Source organism: Cebidichthys violaceus, unplaced genomic scaffold (assembly GCF_023349555.1).
Source record: "Cebidichthys violaceus isolate CVI_PGR_0920_01 unplaced genomic scaffold, fCebVio1.0.p SCAF_82, whole genome shotgun sequence".
Lineage (NCBI taxonomy): Eukaryota > Metazoa > Chordata > Actinopteri > Perciformes > Stichaeidae > Cebidichthys > Cebidichthys violaceus.
In genome coordinates this window covers 786780-807679 of record NW_027176967.1, presented here as the reverse complement: position 1 = coordinate 807679, position 20900 = coordinate 786780, and the positions used below count along the sequence as shown (strand labels likewise).

Below are 20900 nucleotides of genomic sequence, written 5' to 3'. Positions count from 1 at the left end.
CTTCTGTCCTGCAAAACAATACATGGTATCAAAAGGAAAATCTTTGAAGTTGTGAGTACTATTTTTAAAATTCGGTTCAATAAACCAGCAGAAATCCTTATTTAAGTCTAGAGTTGTTTATTTCTGTGATACCTGGGAAACATGAACATTGAAAACAAATATAAGTGGATGAGTGTTCCATCAATTTGTGGTACAACTACAAACTGTAAAAGACAAACCAGAAGGACATTTTTACATGAAGTTTATTAATGCAGCACCACTGTAGAAATATTGTATTCTTGAGTGCAAAAGTAAAATGTAAAATAAACATAAAATATTTTAATGTTTAATCATTACAATGTTGATACTACACAAAGATTAAGTCTTAAAACTGCACAAAAAAACAATAAATTCAAAGAAGACTGTAGATGTTAAATAAAGAACAGGATTTAAATATGTGTGCTCTCATAACACGGTTATTCTGACTGACCACAAGGCAAAATTAATAAAGATCATGAGTAAGATTTAACATGAAAGTAATTCAACGTTAATGTCCGAAATGGAAAACAGTGGTTTCTAAAGACTTAAAAAGGTCCTTCAGTGGTGTGACAACCACGTCCCCATTTACCCAAAGTACTTCCTCTGATGCGCGCTTCGGTCTTGGTCGGGTGTGATGCTGCATCAGCGGCGCCACCGGTTTGCACGGCATGTTGTGTGTGCCAGAGTTTCTCACCTGAAGTTCATTTGTTCCTGGACTGCTGGGGGCAGATCCAACTGTTGCCTCCAAGGGCATTTGTAGAGTTTGAAGAGACGGCTGGTGCTCTATTGAGTGTGCAACTGTTTTCTCAGTGGACAGTTGGACTGGGAGTCTTGAGTCTGCAAATTACAAACAATAACAGGAGAAAGAGACACAAAGTTACGAGCAGCCACACATTATCCAGAGAAATGTGGGATACAACACAACTAGAACTATAGAGCTTGACAATGACCAATGGAAATTCCAAAAATCAAGCCCCAAGCATCTTAAGTGTGTTTAAATTCACTAAGTGTGTTTCACAGATATTTCTGACCTGGAGTAACCACGACTTGGGTGTGTTTCAGGTGCAGATTTAGTCTTTTGGGGGTCCCAGGAAAACCCTGTGCTTTTGATTTACTTTCAACCCTTTCTCTAGCTGGGAATGTTGGTATTGGGAGTGGTAGAAGATGAGAGCTACTCAAAACTTCTTTTCTGAAGTAAAACTATAATAGTAAAACTATTAATACTGTACAGTAAATGTCATGCATTCAAACATTTGAAGTGAACAGTGAGAGAGGCATTATCAGCACAATGTACTCAAATGTACTTAATGTCACTTAATTCTAATATAACACTAGTTCAAATAATAATAATGCATCATGTTTGTGAGTAAAATTTAAATCTGCAACATAACCAGTAACATTTCTGTCAGTTAAATTTAGTACTACAATACTACCCTCTAAAGTAGAAGAAGTCGTATACAGTTGAGTTGCATATTTTTTAGTTGTATTAAGAGCCTGTTTTGTAATTGACTTCAAGGTACATTGACTTACAATAATAATAAATTAATAATAATTTCATATTTTTCATATCTAAACACCAAAGTAAATCAATAGCTGTCGGGGGCCTTTTAGTTTGGGGCCCCAAGCAGTTGCTTACATTAATGGTTAAGTCTGCCCATGGTGTTTTTTTCCTGAACCAGAGTGTATTTCACTGTTTCTGACCGTGAGTAGCAGAGCACAGTGCTGAGTGTGACATTGTTTGTATGAACAGAAACACCACAGCAAGCATTCAGGGCACATTTTCAAAAGGGCCCTGCACCAATTAATATAAATCTCTTCAACAGGAATGAGTTAACAGCATACCTGAAGTGACACCGATCTGAAAACTGTCCTGTTGCTCTTCATCCTGTTGGTACGGGCTTAGGCACAGGAAGAGAGTCTTCAAAACTGAATTTGCAGTGTCTGCTAATTCAGATCCAACAAAATGAGGCATTAACAACATATTTCAGTAGTGCAAGTCAGAATTTCACACCAGTATTTGTAAGCAGTGTGGAGCATGTCCTTACCTTTGTGGGATGCGATGTCAGGCAGCTGCTGATGAGCATGTGTTCTAGATGGACTGTTACCACAAGGAGTTGGACTGGTAGATATCTCACCGAGAGAATCGAAGCTACTCACAGGATTAAGCAGCTGCTTTGTTAGTTGTTGCTTTGGTTTATTTATGTGCTCCGTTGAGCTGTCTTCATTCTCAACAAAGGATCTTGTCGCACAAGAGATTTCTTTGACAGTTCTAACCTTGTGTTGGAGAGGCGTCTCTAAATCAGAAGCGCTGGGTTTGGAGTTTGATAAATGAGATGTATTATCGACTGACTGGGTTGACTGTTGAGAACAGGAGGAAGTCCTTGAATAATCTGGTTGAGATTGGATGCACGGGAGAGGAGCAGCACTGAGAGGGGCAGCAAAAAGGCAGAGGAAGGAACTGGCAGGGGCTTTGTCAGGTTCAACTGCACTTTTAACACTATTACTTCTGCAACCTGCAAGCTGTGGAGCAGGACAGGAAGATTGAATGAAGCCTTGAGGACAAGAGGAATTTGGTACAGGATTGTCTATTGGCTGCAGAGCGTCAGTAATGGGGCTTGCGAAAAGGCTATGAAAGGGTCTTTTCAGGGTCTTTTTACGTCCAACTGCCAAATCACCACAATGTGCTGTTTTACTGCTGCACTCTGCTGTGATGGCAGTTGAATAAGGTGTGTCATGGTTGAGAACAGATTGTGTCTTTTTGGAGTGCAGGTGGTTCTCAGTGGGTTGTTTTTCTACTAAATGACGACTGCCAGAGTTTTCAGAATCACTTGTCTCAATGAAGCTGGTGACAGTTTCAACAGGAACAGCAGCTCCAACTTTAAAGTCTGTGAAACCCGAAGGAGAAAAAGGCTTTGTTGAGGCTTGCGAGTCAGACGTCAGAACAGAGAGATGTGGCCTCAACTGTGTAGGATGTTTGGAAGTAGATGTCCGACTTGATGGCCTTGAAAAAATGCTTTTGTGATTAGCGCGTCCAAAAGGAAGAACACCTTCACTTTTACAAGTGTCAGAGCATGTAATATCCATAGGCAGGCGCATGCATCCTTTCATCTCTCCTTTGGGTAACACAAACTTCTCTGCTACAGTAACAGGAGAATGCAGCAACTCCAACTTGACTTCATGAGCAGCTCTTTGAGCAGGTTTCATCGACTCTGGCATATTGCCACCTCGTGTCTTGTTATCCCTGGAGGCCAGAGTAAGACTAGGGCCGTTCTTTGAAAGCAGACTGGTGTGCACTTGGAGCGATGACAGGCTCTTGAATACTTTTTCCTGGGAATTGTTCACTTCATTTCTGGTGTTTACCAAATGCAAGACCTTCTCATTTTGGTTTTCTGAGCATAGCACAGGAACAGCAAACTCTTCAAAGTCAGGTTTTGGGGTATAGGACACATTTTGTGCAGTAGGAGGGGTAGGTGTGTGTCTAAAGGTAGAAATTTCCACTGATTTACAAGACCTGAGAACAGCATTGACAGAGTAGGGAACTTGACTTTGGTTTGCAGAGACTGAACTGACAGATTCATGACTTCCTGGAGTTGTAAAGAAATTAGGGAACGGTTTGAATAGTTGAGGTCCAAGCACTGCTGCAACTGAATAACAGACTGGCTCCTCATGTTTAATGTTACTTGACGGGGGGGTGTGAGGTTGGGCAGTATCTGATGCATTTGATGGGACAGCTTCCTCCATTATATCCGCCAGCTCTTTAGTCTGATAGTCATTCTCAGCATTTGTTTCTCCGCTGTTGTAAAAGTTAGGCCTAAAAAAAAAAAAAATCAGCATGCTACTTACTCATATCATAACTGGTATCAATGATTGATTACTAAATGAATTCCAATGCAAGAATTACATTGATGTATTTACAGAATCACAATGAGAAGTTAAAGTTTGTATGTGCATACCTGAGTGGTTGCAGGAGTGTATCAGAAGTCCTACATGCTTCTGTAATTTCTGACTCATCTGTGTTTTCTGGCTGTCCTGACGAATCCTGTTCAGCTTTTTTTGAAGGTGCATAGAGGTCATCATCACGTTTTAATACCTGCAGTGAGAAGAAGGGGAGACATGCACCTGTTTTCAGCACAAAGAAATGCCTATAAAACATTGTAAGAATATTTTCATGAGTGGATTTTGACATACACACCTCATGCAACAGTTGGTTTGTGACATCATTAAGTGGCTTATGGGAAAACCTGCAATTTGCTCCTTGAGAACATTTCCCTTTTCTGTGGAAGAACTTGCAAGGAAATGACTGTGCAGCTTAGTAAAGGAAATATTAGATATTCAACAACCCTGAGTTTCTGACAAATAGTACAAGACTTATAACTGCAATGGGTTTATGAAAAATGTACAGATCATTGCTGTTCAACCAAAGGATATTATGCATGTATGGGCAGCTCTCCCCCTTTGTGCAGAGTCCTTGAACGTAGAACTTGCACACTTCTTTGACGAGATTGTTGTATCCCTTAACATGTTCCAGTTGGCAGTCGTCCTCCTGTGTGCAGTTATGACACTCAATAAAGGCCAGAATAATGAGACATTGTTCTATCCTATAAGTTACTTGTCAACTTTGGTATCATATAACTTTTTTTAATATATAAACATGTTTAACATGACCTGCCTTGATACACCTTCCCCAAAGGAAATGTCGACAAATTAACCGCCCATCCACCAACACAGCATTCTGGTCCTTGAACTCCTGTGACATTAACTTTGGACGTTTCACTTGGACGTCCTGAGAGGAAAGATGAACATAACATTAAGATTCACAAACATTTGAATTAATACATGATTAAAACGTTCTCAAGGAAGCTTTTTTTTTTTTTTTGACCCCTTGAACTAATAGTGGTGTATTCAAGCTTTTGTTAGTGTCAGTTACTGAATTACTTATAGTTACTCTTCTTAGTTAGTTAACTGGTTATGAACCAGTCTCAATTTTAAACTGATGCCTCTATATGACCTACATACAGTGGAGGAAATAAGTATTTGATCCCTTGCCGGTTTTGTAAGTTTGCCCACTTACAAAGAAATGAACAGTCTATAATTTTAATGGTAGATTTATTATAACAATGAGTGACAGAATATCCCCCAAAAAAATTCCATTCCAGCCATGTGCAGGTCTACAATCTGGTCCCTGACATCCTTAGACAGCTCTTTGGTGTTGCCCAAGCAACAGCCTTGAAACCTTAAGGATTTGGAGAGAATCTGCAAAGAGGAGTGGACCAAAATCCCACCTGAGATGTGCACAAACCTGGTGAACAACTACAAGAAACATCTGACCTCTTTGCTTGCCAACAACGGTTTCTCCACCAAGTCATGTTTTGCTAGGGGATCAAATACTTATTTCACACAATCAAATGCAAATCAATTTATAACTTTTATATGATGTGATTTTCTGGATTTATTTTTTGATATTCTGTCTCTCACTGTTATAATAAATCTACCATTAAAATTATAGACCGTTAATTTCTTTGTAAGTGGGCAAACTTACAAAATCGGCAAGGGATCAAATACTTATTTCCTCCACTGTAAGTAAACGAGACCATCAGCAAGTAGATTGGCTATCAAAAGCCTTTTAGCCCTGTGATTTTTCATCATATCTGACCATGTTTTTAAAAAGTTCTTTCAGCATTTTTGGCTTTGTTTTTGACAATATACAGTTGGCCCCGTTTTCATTAGACATGCAAAAGGACTCTGCAAGGCTGACACTCTTGCTTACCTGCTTGTCATTTCTATTTTGTCTGTATCTTCCACCTTGTCCCCAAGTAGGTTGAGTCTGATGGCTTCCACCTCTATGGGCAGGTCTCCGTCTATCCTTCTGTTGATGATGATGATTTTTTGGCCCCTCCGGCTTCTTTTTCTGCTGCTGCTGCTGTTGCTGCTGCTGCTGCTGCTGCTGCTGCTTGTTCACATTTCGGTTATTTTTAGTTGTGTAATTCTGACCTTTGTTATTGTGGCCAGTTTTATAACTATGATTATTTATCACTTCTTTGGTGAAGCCAACACTTGCATGTTCGCTATCAGTGTTTTGGATCTGGTAGTGTATGGCCTTGGAGTCATCTTCTCTGAAGGATGCAACATTATAACTTCTGGTTGTCTGGACTTCGTGACACAGCTTCTGGGGAAAGAAAATGCAAAGAAATTAAATTTCAACGACATGCCTGTTAATATTGTAAGACAACCTTTTTAAGTTTGGGAAGTACAACTACAAACACATGTTGTGCAGACAACAAGATTTCCTTAATAGTAATTGATTCTTTTTTCTCATCAATTTGTTGATTTAATTTTGGCCATATTGCTTTCAACAATCCTGTTTGAATCGCCAATCTCATCTTTAATCATTTTTTTAAATTTTGAGTTCTGCTGTATGTCTCATTTAAAAATAAATCTATTATTGTTTGTTGTAATTGACTCAAGTGTTGATTTGGCTTCATGGAATCTTTCATATTGTGAATTTGACAGATGACAAAAACCTACATTACAGAAATCTTTAACAAACTATGCCGCCAGTGTGCAAGAATTCAACTCTTTCTCTTGCATTAGACAACACTGATATTGTACAGTATTACAACCTTCATATAGGTCAGGTCTATTGCAGGGCTGTTGTATTAAGCTGCATTAGTATTAGCTAGGTGTATCACATAAACTGGAAACTGAGTGTATCTACAATGCAGAAACCTAGAATTTTCCCTGAGATGTAATGGTGCAGTCAACTAAATCACTTTCACAAAATGCAACATAAATCTTTTGCAAGTTTTGCAACAAGGACCTAACTTTAACAAAGAGATAGAAAATAATAATTAGAAACCATCCTGATTGGAAACATTACAAACTGGCACGAAATGTGCACAGCAAAGGACAGGAGGGCTCTACTGTGGGTGATTTAAACTGCTCAGTACATCATTGGTACCCATCTACCCAGCATCAGTGATATTGGTGAAAAGAGGTGCCTGCGAAGAGCCCAACGGATATTAAAAGGCAACTCTCAACCCTCCACATAAAATATTGTTTTTTGGCACTACAAACAATGACAATAATTGAACCTTGTCACCTAGTTAATATTAGTTACAGTCAGGGGTGGATTGGCCATAGGGAGTACCGGGAGTTTTCCCGGTGGGCCGGTCAGTAATGGGCCGGCAGTGGCTGACCTTTTTTTTTTTTTGTATGTAAAGACGCATAAGAGGCCCAGTGGCCCTATGATAGGCCCAGTAGTCCCGCCCACGCATTTTCCAGACCCCCCTCGTCCAATCACCTTTAATGATGAGCTAATGACACATCATTAGCAATCTGTGAGAGAGAAGAGAAAGCAAAAATGGAGAAAAAACGAAAAGGCGGTGCAGAAAAACTGAGGGAAAAGAAAAAAAAAAGCTCTCGCAACTGATGCTGCTAAGAGCAGAAATATAATAAACATGTTTGCTGCTGCGGGGGCCGGCGGCGGTGGCGTAGCCTCTGGCTCCGGGGCTTTGGCTGCGCCGGGCGCGGCGGGTCCCTCTCAGGAGGTGTCGTCGGACAGTGAAAGTGAGGCTCCCGCTGCCATGGTGGTACAGGAGGGGGAGGAGGAGATTGGTGGTGGTGATAGCAGGTGTGTGTGCTAGCTAACATGTTGTGGATAAACACTCATTCACTAAATGTTCAGAAACGTTGTCTATGAACTTTACTTGACATAATAGATAGCGTGTGGTGTAAATCTAGTTCTAAAGTGTTGGAAAATGATGAAAGACAGACAACATTATTTTTGTGATTTGTACTGTACAAATCACAAAAATAATGTTGTCTGTCTTTCACAGGGCTGAGGAGAGCTTTATATTTGTTCCAGTGTGTGCTTTGTGAGGGACCTACAGTTGTCTTCCAGTGCCACTGTCCTGATGTACTTTAGCCAGTATCCTCCTTGTAAGAGCAATACACTCTTTTCTTGGCTATCTACTATACATTTATTTTAGTCAACACTTGACAACTTGAATGGATATTAATAACATCTTTTGTTTCTGTCTTTCACAGGGAGTTCTATTTGTATTTGTATTTGTATGAGTATTTGTATAAATAAACACTCTTGAATCTGAAATCCTTTCTCCAGTATCCTTCTTAAGAGCAAGTGAGCAACATACTGTGTAGTCATCATTTATTTTATTCAATGCTCCAGAATATCAAGGGATATTATTCAGTATAGTAGTGTTATTAAGGGCTTGTGTGATTATATGTACAGTACATCAACGGACCGAGTTGGCACAGTATCTGCGCGCGGATTGTGGTGGGCCAGTCTGGACCAAAAAGTCCAGGGCCGAATTTTTGTCCCAGTCCAGGCCTGGTTACAGTTCATCTCACCTTTTTATAAGGGCCAGTCTGCTCAACCTGGATTTTCCTCTTTCCGGCATTGCCTCTTTGACCGCTCCCAGTCTCGTTCCTGCAAAACAAAACAAATATTTAATGAATAATGGCCATAACATGCACATCACAGCTAATGGCTAACTACAGTCAAATACCGTCACCTGTGCGTAAAGGCGGGTGGACCAGGGTTCTTGACACCTTCTTCGACAGCAGCTAGTCCCGTGAACAGGTTCGCGAAAGCCATTTTATTTTGCTCGTCATTAGTTATTTGTTTCTTCTGGTGGAAAGACTAGCACGATGTGCATGTGACCACCTAGTCAGAGGTTATTTAAGTAAAACTTTTTAACAGCCACCTGCACAGGGGGGAACGCTGCCTCGCGCCCATAAAACAAGAAATAAAACAAAGTTGTTTTAGTCTCCCCCAGGTATCACCTATCCTAACCTGCTTTTCTGTTCAGGCCTGATATGCCAAACATTAAGCTTGATTTGCGGTCCAGTAAATGTGTGGTTCACATGGCTCACGCCATCGTTCCTGCATCGTTCACCTCTTCTTCCGTGTTTGAGAAAGACGTCAAGTCCCTGGACTCTACCAAATACGGACAGAGGGGGGTGTAGAGTGACGACCCTGATACTTAGAGAAATCTAGCGGTAGAATTATGTATCGCAGGATATATTTAATACATAATGTATAATAATAATAATAATACTTTCATTTTATATAGCGATTTTCTAAGTATACAAAGACGCTCTACATAGGGCAGAGATAAACAGAACAAACAAAACAAAGCAAAACAAACAAACAAAACATTTTGGTAAAAACTGGAGAAGCTGTGCGGAATGAGTCATGTAGTGTATGAAGGCAGGGGTGGCCAATATCCATTGATGCCCCTCAATACAGTGTATTAAGAATTGATAAAAGAGTATTTAATTCACCATATACTCTCCCATCTACCTAAAGGGAAAAATATTAACTTTAGGATTATAACAAGTACATATACCCTGTTGCTGATTTTTAGTACAAATTGTTTTTTGTGATGCAGCTCTGGGTTAGGTTGATGCAAGGACTTGATTGTCTATTATAATAGCAAATTCCACATGTTTTAGAATGTACTCTTCTGGGATAAATTATAGCTTAATTTTAAAAAAAAGTGTCAGTTGATAGTCCTTAACGGAAGACATTTTGACATGTCACAAGAGGAAAAGCAGAGATGTATATAACAAAATTAATGATGGCTGAGTTCCAATTATCTGCTCCAGTTTCAGGGTCCTGGTATTATGTGTGCTGGCTCATTGTCCCACTGGCATAGCTTAATAGGACACTTGAACAGAGCCATTACCATTGTTAATGTTATCAGTAATACTTGTGCTTTACCTACTATAATCAGTCAAAATGTCTGCTGTGAAAAAGGCCTATAGTATTAGGCTACTTGGTAAATATCATATGCAATTAGGAAATGGAAAGAGACTCACTTAAACTTTACACACTTTAATAATGACTTTAAATTGTAGCCAAGAAAAGTGCCAAGAAACTACATTGTCTTATGTCTCAGTTTTTATTATTTTTGATGAGTATGTTACATGTTATTTTATCCGTCTTTTGTTTTTGTAGCCTTTATTCAACTCACATTCTCATCTCTGACTATGAGAACTTAATACCTGTGTTAAGTGATTATTTTATGTTTATTACTGTATTCCCTAATTTGATTTGTGCATGTTCCATTGAGAAAATAAACCATGCTCTTTATGAAAATCAATGGTTGTGCATGAGAAGTATCTGCTGTTCTGTCTTCCTTGTCAATTATCAAATTTGGCCTTTCAATTATCAAATTTTCAGATTTAACCTTTGTTGTCCCGTCAGTTGTCACATTACAATTATCTTAATTTCTCGTTGTCCTGTGATGAAATACCTTGAGATTTGGTTCTGCTACAGACTTGGTAGACTAATATACTGAACTAAAATATAGTAGACTGTGGTCTGTACTACAACACCCACAACACAGTCTCTCATGTAAATGCTTTAGCAAATACACTGATGTATATTTAACAGAAAAAGTTGGGTCTATGGTTTTGGGTTAGAATAAATCAAATCCACTCTATCCAGTTTGCTTCTCTTTGTTACTGTCATGAGCAATTAACTCTTGAATGAATGAGATTAAAATGTAATTGAATCCCCTCAGCTGAATGGTGAACAAGCACACTCTGCCTATCGTTAATCAAAGAGATAGAGATAGAGGGTGGACTTTGTTCTTCCACATAGAAGGCCGTCCCTGTGTCGGGCTCAAAGTTTAGGTCACAGAGACACTTTGTTTGTGCCACTGAGTGTGTTTGTGTCTCTGAACTCTTAACTGTCCATATAGAGCTGTCTGAGCGACAGAATGACCCGTTGGGCTCTTATTGCTCCCCTCCTGCTGGGCCTGTTCATCCACAGTGCTGTCAGTCAAGATGCTGAGGACCCTGCTGCAACCGCAGCACCACCTCAGGACCAGGCCTCCGATGGCACACAGGCGGAGGACGAGGACGCAGAGTGGGGAATGAACTCCCTCAGAGGCAGCTTTGAGTCAGTCGGCGGATACTTTGATTCGATGCTGGAGTTCATGGGTGGACGTGATGGAGTGTGCCAATACCGCTGTCGATATGGTAAGTCGGTTACATGGATGAGTAAGTATAGTTTAGCGTTAGAATAATAGTGATATTGATCAGCCGCTGTGGACAACCCCTGATATATCATTTTAGAGCTTCAAAATATTTTACAATTTAATTTTAATTGAAAGGAGGAAATGTATTACTGTATCCCCTTAATACTGATTACGTGCAGTGGAAAGGGTGAGTCTAAGGGTTGGGTGTCCTATGCTCCAGTTGATGGTGTTTCCACCCCAATAACAATAAAGTCCTTCAAGAGAAAAAGAAAACATGTCTTCCTTTTTGGAATCAAAATTGTTAAATTCATAGCTATTGAATAATTGCAAAAAATCTGCCTCTTCTACCTAAAAGAATACATAAACAAAACATATATGTCTCAAATCACAGTAAGAGTGTTCATTTGATTACACTTCACCACATCAAATATATAATTTTTTGTAAATGATATCTTATATATCTAGCAATGATTTGAAATTAAATTTTTAATTGGTTTAAATATTCACATTTTAAACTTTTTACTCTACTTTTATTTAACCAAACAATGATGTAAAAATTAGCTACATTATTACTATTTGAAACACAAATAAATGATCAATTATACCATTTCCCAGGACAGGCAGTTTATTGACAGTGTATGCAATACATAATCTATCTCTGCACAAATATGCCTCTGTTGCTCTTATGAATAGTAACTGACAGTATAATAGGTTGACATTACATTATAAACTGTGTAATGTGGTTAGTAGTCTAAACATTGCCTGTATGGAACAGCAATGCAACAATATAAACCCAATTATAATAATGCACTGATACTTATCATATCACCATTGTTATTATCATAGCTGTTATCATCTGGAAGAGGGCCTGGAAATGGACTGTGACCTCATAATGATTCATGCAGTGACTGGGGAATGTCACTAATAACACGTGAACCAAATAAGTAACCTTTGTCTCTCTATGTACATGGGCCAACTTTAAACCCATGTGGTTTTCTAACTGCTGTGATACACAACCTACATCTGATATTTTGTCTGCTTCTCCTTTCAGGTAAAGATCCTATTCCTCGTCCTGGCTACCAGATGCCAGAGCCTGATGGATGTAGCTCCTACTTCTTCGGTCTTCCTGTTCCAGAGGGGGTATGCTTCTTCAGTCTGTTCAGGGCAAAGTCATGGGGATTTATAGAACTTGGAAATTTGATTGATACGTATATACAAAGCTGAAACTACATTCCTATGGAACCGTACGATTCCTACATCCTCTACTCTAATATCTTAACTCAGCATTGTAACATTTTTGCTTAGCCCAGTATCAGAGCAGGTTGGGCTGTGCTGAATTAGCATTATATTTTAGATTAGTTAAAGTTAAGGCAACTGTTGGCTAGTGAAGTAATGGCCTGTTCCTGAAAGATTTGAGATCCATGTCTACTGTTTCTCAAAACTTACAGTATGGTTACACCAGTTACTTGTTAATGATATAGTTATATATGTTAAGTAAAGACCCGATACAAAGACATAATTGGTGTGTCTCTGCATATGATAAAACACACCTTTATGGACATTCTTGCAAGACAAAGACAAAATATAATATAAAACTGAAGCAAAAGAACATCCTTCAGCAAAAAGAAAATAATATATAACCTCCCATCCTTAATAATTATCATACTGTCCCTAAACATCTTTATTTGACTGCATAATGGAATACATTTTGAGTTTACAGCAAAACTAACCACATGTGAATCCCACATACCAATACATGTATCACCTCTGTTGTGTACCAGATGGACATGGGCATCCCTGCCATGACCAAGTGCTGCAATCAGCTGGATATGTGTTACGACACTTGCGGATCCAACAAGTACCGCTGTGACTCCAAGTTCCGCTGGTGCCTCCACAGCATCTGCTCGGACCTCAAGAAGAGTCTTGGCTTTGTGTCAAAAGTTGAAGGTTGGTTGATTTAACCCATATTTAACCCAGGACTGAGTTACTGAACCCATCCCTGTTTTTCAGCACCATTCTGCCTCAACTTCAGCTTTAATAATTCAACAACTGGTTTAAGTACATGCTCTACTTGCATACAGTACTTACAATTATGGTCTCTGAGAGGACTGAAATACACCCAGTATGTGACAGCTGAAAAATATGATGACCAGTTGTGATACTTCCTAGTATTTTTAATTTTTTTATTTCCCACCATCCCCCCAAAAAATCGGCTAATCTATTTAAATAAAGAAAGAAATTAAAATACAAGTGCTTAAAACCTGCCAAGTACTGATAATTCAGAGGACTATGACATTAACTGTATGCTGAGCGTATTTTAGAAAATGTCAAATATTACCTTTTTTTTTACCTTTTGTACATACTGCTGTGTGCTGACCATTCCTGTTTCTGTCACTTTCTCTCCTCAGCGTGTGAAGCAGTAGCAGACACCTTGTTCAACACAGTGTGGACTCTGGGCTGCAGACCCTACATGAACGGCCAGAGAGCATCATGCTTCTGTCAAGGGGAGGAGAAGGATGAACTTTAAAGCATGAAGCACTCTCCTATTTATAACAGTATCAACTAGAGCAGCTGTTGCAAAGACTGCTGTGTGGACTACTTGAGTAATTTATTTGGAAGTTATTGTTCTGGTTTTATTCAAAGTCATTACATTACTTTGCATCAAAATGTAGATGTTATTGTTAAAAGTTCAACTTTGTTGCAAGCCAAAACCGTATTTGTTTATTTGTCAATAATGTTTGTGTATTAGCACCAATACAATTGGCAAAGGCATATGATTTTGGAAAAGCAAAAATATTGTGGCGTGAACTATAGTCTCTTGTGCTTCATACATTTGGGTATGTATTACCATGTTCTACTTAGTATACAGTATGAATAAATGTTATGGACACATGCATGGACGTGATTATTTAATTTCATGGTACACTGCTGACACCATTCAATACCTACAAGCAGAGATGGTCAAAAGTAAGTAAAGTCCAAGTCTCAAGTCTCTTATGGTTGTAATAAACGTTCTGTCATGTAGGTCTGCTTAGAACAGAGCATAGCTATATCTAAGGAAGTCAAAGCATGTACTATATCATCATTCTATCTATTGGCAGTATCAGCATTGATTCATAGTTTGGTACACAATCACTTTAAACAGGTTATGCAAACTTTCCTTTAAAGTAAATGACCTTTAAAGTAAATGACTATATAGACTAACCGTATTGTATAGTTTCACTGAATCTCCTACTAATGACAGTTTATAATATACTGTCTGTTACTTAAAGGAGCAGTTCACCCCAAAATCAAAAACACATTCATATTTATCAATAGATTGTTTTAGTGTTAGTTGCCTTGTTGTGGAGATATCGGCGGTAGAGATGTCTGCCTTCTCTTGAATATAATGGTGCTCAAAGCTCCAAAAGACACATTTGAAAAAAATCAACGGAAATCACAATCTCTGGAAAGAGACATTGCCGTTGAGTCTCAAGCCTGTGAAGGGTAAGTCCAAAGTTGTGAGAAAGTTAAGGCTGTGTTGACTCAAAGGGTCTATAAAAGGCTCATCTACTGACCATTTCACAAATAATGACTTCAGGTTATTTATTTATTTATTTTGCAGGGACAATGCACACCAATCAACAGTGAAACTGTAAGTGAGCCAGAGTTAGCCAGAGGCTAGTTTTCATCGGCTGTCCCCGGCCAGATGTTTGAAGGCAGCCTAAAAATTACAAAACTTAGCTCTCCATTGTCACAATTGGCTTAATTTACGTCGGCAAGCTCCACTCTGTCAGGCTAAGGTTGTTTTAGCGGTCCTTTGTCTGCCTAAACTTTACTTACAGCTAAATGTCAACATGTGTTAAAGAGTTAATGTTTACAGTGCTGAACTGGTCAGAATGTCCTCGAAAGAGAACAACACTGATTTAGTATCGACTACTAACAGTTAAATTTTTTGGAAGACTTCACTTTGAAAAGCAATTTGAATGCAAAACACCTGAACCTGACACTTTTAATATCAAAAAAAATATACATTCATCAACAGATAAGACAGAGTCTGCAAAACATACTTTGTTTAATCAAATGTATACAGCACCAAGAAAAAAAGGCAGTTTATAAACAGAGTTACAAAGTAGTAATATTCACAGAAAAGTGGAGCTGATATGGGTAATACCCGTCTCAACCCAAACCGGCAATTAATGGCACAAAAATATTCTTTTGAGAAATATACAATATACTTGTTAAGAGTTTGAGGATGATTCAGTACAAAACTGGAAATATGATAAACACTAAATGGCGCTGTAACACCATTAACTGCATGTGTAAATAATGAATGTTGAACATGATCCACATGGTCCGTCGGGGCTCACAGCAGGTTCAAATCATCCGTCATGACAATCCACACATCTACAGAGAAAGGAGAAAAAATATAAAACATGTGAGACCGAATGAGAGTTACTCAATGCTCCTGACAAATTTCCTTCTTTCATTGTGCAGTTAATAAAGACTTAATTTCTTCGTTTTTAATGGACATTTAACTCTATAGTATTACAATACGATTTAAGTGAGAAAGAAAAAGACATTCTGTGACATTTTGTTGGTTAGAATTTGTTCTTACCCCTCAAATGTAACATCATAACATAACTTAACGTATTACATGTTAAATTGGTATAATCATAAATAGGTAGTGCTGAATCATTGCAGTGGAAAAACATTTTTTTTGATCAGTGCTTACGAAACAGAAGCAGTCCAAAGCGGGAACATTTATTCATGGGTGAAGACATCACACTGTGATTTACTTACTTCAACCAGTCTGATATGGGAGGGAGTTGGCTGGCTGTGTGACTTTTTGCTTCATCTTCTGGTTAAATGCTTCAAGCTTGAAATAAAAAGAATAGAAGTAGTTGAACAATACAGAAACGTTTTTTTTTACATTTTTTGTAGCAGTGCCGGCATATACAAGAACAGGATAAATGTGTAAAAAAAATGTAATACATAGGTGCGGTACTCCATGAGAAAACATTAAATTCCCTTTCTGAAAATGTTGAGAAATCCTAAAGATTGATCAAGCATCTCAGAATCATCAACGAAAAAACCCTCCTACCTCATAGTAGAACTTGAGAGTAATTTATGACGCTCCCTACCGTACACTGACTTTCTGTGACATCGCTGTTTTACAACTCTTTTAGCAGCAAAGTTAAAAATATGATCACATGTTGTAGTTTTTAATACAGTTTCAATTTCAAATACCAATGGAAACATTCGATAAGCAGAAAACAGCATCACTCTTTTGTGTATAGGTTCTATATGTAGATATTATCTACGATAATATATTGTAGACAATAGATAACCGAGTGATTTAGGTTATGTATGCAATAATATGATGCCACGAGTGTGGGCACGTGGCCATTAAAAGCTTTCTTAATGATAATGGTCATAGAATGGAAAGTGAAAAATAGGCGTAATCATAGAAGCTAGTCTCTATTCAGACATGGTGTAAGGAAATGAACATCTCTGATGAACACATTTAGGCCTACCTGCCCAGTTCATATGCTGATAGTTTATTTACCATGCTGGTTATTCTAGTAATTTATTTAATATTAATGGGGGAAAATGGCTCAGCTTTCACCCGTTTCTGTGATTGCTGGACAGCCTATATAAGTAGCGACGTTGCATTTATCCAGTTGCCAGATATCTTAGTGTTGTGAACAAATTTATTTCTGGCGTTACAGCATTATTGCGATGGGTTGGAGAAGTGAGCGAACCTCGAATGAAATTCACCACAAACATTCTCCCTGCACGATGTAATCTGTGGCGTTTCATTAATTTACTGTTATTCAGCGTTTTAGAGAATATTTCTCCTACATTAGTGACTTTCCCCCATTTTCTCTTTCTTCTTTGAAAACGTCATAACTCTAAGAATTTTTCTTAGCATTTTGTCACTAGGAGCAGCTCCTTGTACTAGGAAGCTGTATGAATATGCCCCCTGGTCCTAAAAATAGGAAAACCATTTACATCACTAAGAATCATTGGTGATTTCCTACTCTGAGACACTTGATAAATGCACTAAATATGGGCCCTGATACACATATGAAACACATCAATTGTTGTTCAGCTCATCATGGCCCAACTTTTCAGCAGATTTAAGGGAAATACTTCTTTGATACTGTATATCTTGATAACAAGCATACAGACGAACGGGACAAAACCTCCATTATCTAACCTCCCAAAATTAGATGCATTAGAAAGCTGATAAAACCAACATTCCACCAACCTTTTTCCTCAAGTTCGCTTTAATTTCCTCCTCCGTTGGCGGTTGTTTTTCTTCCAACTGCTCGGCTTCAGTGTCATCTTCTTTAAGCTGTGGAGCCTCCACCTTCTCCACCTTCACCACCTTCTCCACCTTCACCAACTTCTCCACCATCTGTTTTGCTGCCATTTTTCGTCGTCTCCTCGCGGCTCTACTCCTCTTGCGTGTTGTGAATGTCGGTAGACAGTGATTAGCGGTTGGCTGCTTAGTGCTGATGACCTGCAGGCAGCGACTGCCTGAAACAGATCCAGTTTGGCCTTCACTCTTAGACAGATCTGGATTCACAAATAGGTTGATGTCAAAAGAGTCGCGCTGATGGGGGTAATCCACGTTAGGTGCCACTACAGAGCCAGGAAAGTGTTGGTAGGTGTTTTGTGGATAAGGACACCCGCTAGTATAAAAGGAGGGAGGAATGGCACCCTGAGTAAGTGCCCAGTAAGAATTTGAAGCAGCACTGTAGGTGCTACTGTGGTAGGCAGTGTACCGTGAGTCTTGGAACAAACTGTTATCTGGCTGGGTATACGTATGGTTTTGTTGATATGGATATTGATAAGAAGAGATTTCTTTGGGGTATTTTTCGTCTTCGTCCACATACCTCTGTTCTTCCCTGCTGTCCTTGTTACCGTCATGGCGTGTCAACTCATCTCCCCTTCTGTCTCTCGAGCAGCTGCGTTCAGACCTTCGTCTCAGTTCTCTGCTGCAGGAGCGCCGTCGACGAGAGTGGCTTGGACTGTTGCTTCTAGAGCTTGATCTTGAGGAGTAAAAAGAAGAGGAGGAGGAGGAGGAGGAGTTACTGTAATGTCTTTGAGAGCCCCTCTGCCGACTCTCTTGCTCTACTCTTGTGTCTTCATGCTTCTTCCCATACAGCCTCTCCTGAGTCCGGTCTGCTAATTTGCTCATCTCTTCCACTTCCAGGCTCAACCCCAGAGATTTAAGAATGTTCTGGAGCTGTTCACGCTGCTCGTCCACCTTTGTTTTTTCTTCTTCTTCTTCTTTCTTCTTCTTCTTCTTCACTGCGGAGGGAGACTTGGATCGACTCTGGTCATTCTTCTTCTCGTCATCATCAGGTGGTGAAAGTCTCTCACTGAGGGATCTCTCTTGACTGGGCGGGTCACATTTCCTCTCTCCACTGTTGGTTCGACTGCTGCCCAGCAGCGAGGCTCTACTATCCGATCGCTGGCTCTCACTCCTGAAGGTTAGATCTGACTTGTTCTGTACAGCGGGAACCGGAATGTTGAGGAGCTCCTCACCCAAAGGAAGATCCTCACCCAAAGGAAGATCCACACTGTCATCGTTGACAATCCTACTGAGGAAGTCCATGTCCACTCCTTTGTTGAGAATGCTGAGGAAGCGCTGGAAACCCTCGTTGACGCCATTCTCGTTGTCTGGTGAAGTTACACTTCGGCTGGAAGGAGGTGGTGTGAGGTCAGGGACCTGGAATAAATCAATAAACAGAAGTATTACTCTTTGTTAAAACAATAATTCAAAAGTTTGAATGTTTTTATCCACTTTCTTTCCAAGTTTTTTACCAAACAACAATTGTATAGAGACTGAAAGAATAATAATTAATCAAATAATCAAAACCTCCTATTGTAGAATCACTAATATAAACAACCCAATAACTCTTTTTGATTCATAGAATCACTGTCTGTTATTTATGACATCAAATAGCATCCATTATTTTGGTCATTTCGGACGAAAGGTATAGCTAGTACAAAAAAATACAATTTGGGATTAAACCACAACATTAAACTCATCGTAATTAACATCATGGAGCAGGGGAGGTGTGGCCTTGGGCCAGCATATCAGCCGAGAACAAAGCTACTCCGTCTCAGAGACACAGGTTTGTGATGGAAGAGGTTCGTCGGCAGGAGGGGGCAACAAGGTCACAAAGGCAATGGCTCAGGTCAAGATTATTAGAAAGGATTTTCTGGAAAGAGTAGTGGGAACACCTGGCGGCACAACCGGGTGCTGCTGTGTCTTGCAGCAGTGCTTGAAAATCGTGGACGCGCGCCAACGCCCTCCCTCCATCTCCTTTACATCATCAAGTTTACGGTGCCCTGGGAGGATGCAGCGGAGGAGGCCTAGGAGCGCAGGAAACTGAGATACGCTGAGCTTGCAGCCAACGCTCAACAACATGGCTGGAAAGCAATGGTCTGACCAGTGGAGGTAGGCTGCCGAGGGTTCATAGCCACATCAAACAGTCAAAAGACCCCCTCTATCCCCTTTGACATCTTTACCAACCAAAATTGCAAAAAACATTACAAACCTCGATGCTTGCTGGCAAAACAAATGGATCACTACATCTCTGCTTCATTAGTGCCTTAACTCTGAGCTTCAGAGGATGTTCGTCCTGCAGCAGACCACCTTTGCTCAGGCTGGATGAGTTCATTCTCTTTTTGGTTGAATGCACCTGAGAAAAAAACAAGGCGATACAATAAACTATAATATTATCTGGAAAACAGTTGAAGCTGAAAACACTGATTCTCAAAGTGAAATAATGATCTAAAACAGCAGATTGGTTACCTGATCCAACAATCTATTACTCACCTTTGACAGAAAGCTGGCAGGATGTTGTTGCTGCAAAATCAAATTCACCCTGTCTTTAAGAGTTGCACCGATGTATGATGCTGATTCATTAGAGGAAAAGTCTGGAAACGTTGTGCTCTTCACAAACGGTTCAACTATTTTCAAGGCAATAGCAGCTTTCTTAAGTAGAATTCGCTCCTCTATCTCTCTCAGCTCTTTCCGCTTTCTTGCCAGCTCTGGATCCTCTTCATCCATTTCAAGTGCTTCTCCATCTGCGTCCTCAACTTCTGAGTCCTGAATGTAAACGTTGTGCAAGGGAAGACTGAGTTCCTTCCACCCCATGCTGCTTTGAGCTTCATCAGCAGCCTGTCTTGCATATTTGCAGAAAGTGTGCCACTCCTCATGGGTGATTGAAGCATCCTCCATGCTGTTGTTGACATCATTCTGGTGATTTGGACTCAGACCTCTCTGGAATGACCGAACAGCACCGTGATTCCAGTCGAGTGGATCCATCCTTCAGCCAGTTTCTCTCACGGTGTATGCAGTCAGTGCACTCTGCAGAGTAGAAACAGTGTGGAGAGATTACTGTGGGATAGTCATAACAGACCTGTGTGTGCATAAACCAAAATATATGTAAGATGGTGTGATCTAACAGGTAACGATAAGTTAAACACTGTGCTTAGGCTCGCAGCTAACAGATTGTTTACCTACTACTGCGACTCAAACGACCCGTTCCTCTGTCCCATCGCGGACAGGGGGTTATTTTTAGGGATGTGATTTTGAAAACGATGTTCTTGAAAAGCAAAATATCAAAACTGACCGTAAGTAAGCTCCGGGAATAGGTAAGGACACTCGTTAGTGTTCAACATTAGCTTGAAGTAAGCTTGAAGTGTGGCTAAGAATGTTCTCACTGCTTCGGTGGTGTTGAAAAGTGGGTTCTAACAGCGCTCCCTGCTGGAGGGAGTACCGACACCACAGAAATAACTCTGCTAATGAGTAACGGCCATATAGAGGGTCATATAAAGTGTTATTGTTGTGTGACATGCAGTTTGTCG

The 20900-nt window shown here is 39.7% G+C and overlaps 3 protein-coding genes across 8 annotated transcripts; 1 reads left to right on the top strand and 2 right to left on the bottom strand.

The window, feature by feature from the left end:
- Window positions 1–224: 224 nt before the first annotated feature.
- On the bottom strand, window positions 225–8949 carry LOC137866398 (uncharacterized). Of its 5 annotated transcripts, none has more exons than XM_068702271.1 (10): window positions 8553–8949; window positions 8389–8467; window positions 5786–6184; window positions 4688–4801; window positions 4447–4561; window positions 4211–4320; window positions 3972–4108; window positions 2064–3829; window positions 1861–1962; window positions 225–855 (listed from the first exon to the last, which is right to left on the bottom strand). In XM_068702271.1, the coding sequence occupies exons 1-10, from the start codon at window positions 8633–8635 to the stop codon at window positions 527–529; spliced, it is 3234 nt and encodes a 1077-aa protein (XP_068558372.1). In that variant the 5' UTR covers window positions 8636–8949; the 3' UTR covers window positions 225–526. The 5 variants fall into 5 exon arrangements, with proteins under 5 accessions (XP_068558372.1, XP_068558374.1, XP_068558373.1 ...); XM_068702273.1 differs by having other exon boundaries at window positions 1861–1959; XM_068702272.1 differs by having other exon boundaries at window positions 5786–6181.
- A 1739-nt stretch (window positions 8950–10688) lies between these two features.
- LOC137866386 (group XIIB secretory phospholipase A2-like protein) lies at window positions 10689–13921 on the top strand. Its single transcript, XM_068702257.1, has 4 exons — window positions 10689–11028; window positions 12079–12167; window positions 12809–12974; window positions 13436–13921. Exons 1-4 carry the CDS (start codon window positions 10767–10769, stop codon window positions 13552–13554), a joined length of 636 nt encoding a protein of 211 aa, XP_068558358.1. The 5' UTR covers window positions 10689–10766; the 3' UTR covers window positions 13555–13921.
- Window positions 13922–15064: 1143 nt separating this feature from the next.
- Window positions 15065–20755, bottom strand: LOC137866404 (micronuclear linker histone polyprotein-like). Of its 2 annotated transcripts, none has more exons than XM_068702291.1 (6): window positions 20666–20755; window positions 19867–20400; window positions 19586–19729; window positions 17281–18750; window positions 15810–15885; window positions 15065–15413 (listed from the first exon to the last, which is right to left on the bottom strand). In XM_068702291.1, exons 2-5 carry the CDS (start codon window positions 20356–20358, stop codon window positions 15811–15813), a joined length of 2181 nt encoding a protein of 726 aa, XP_068558392.1. In that variant the 5' UTR covers window positions 20359–20400; window positions 20666–20755; the 3' UTR covers window positions 15065–15413; window position 15810. The 2 variants fall into 2 exon arrangements, with proteins under 2 accessions (XP_068558392.1, XP_068558393.1); XM_068702292.1 differs by having other exon boundaries at window positions 20553–20745.
- Between the last annotated feature and the right edge of the window lie 145 nt (window positions 20756–20900).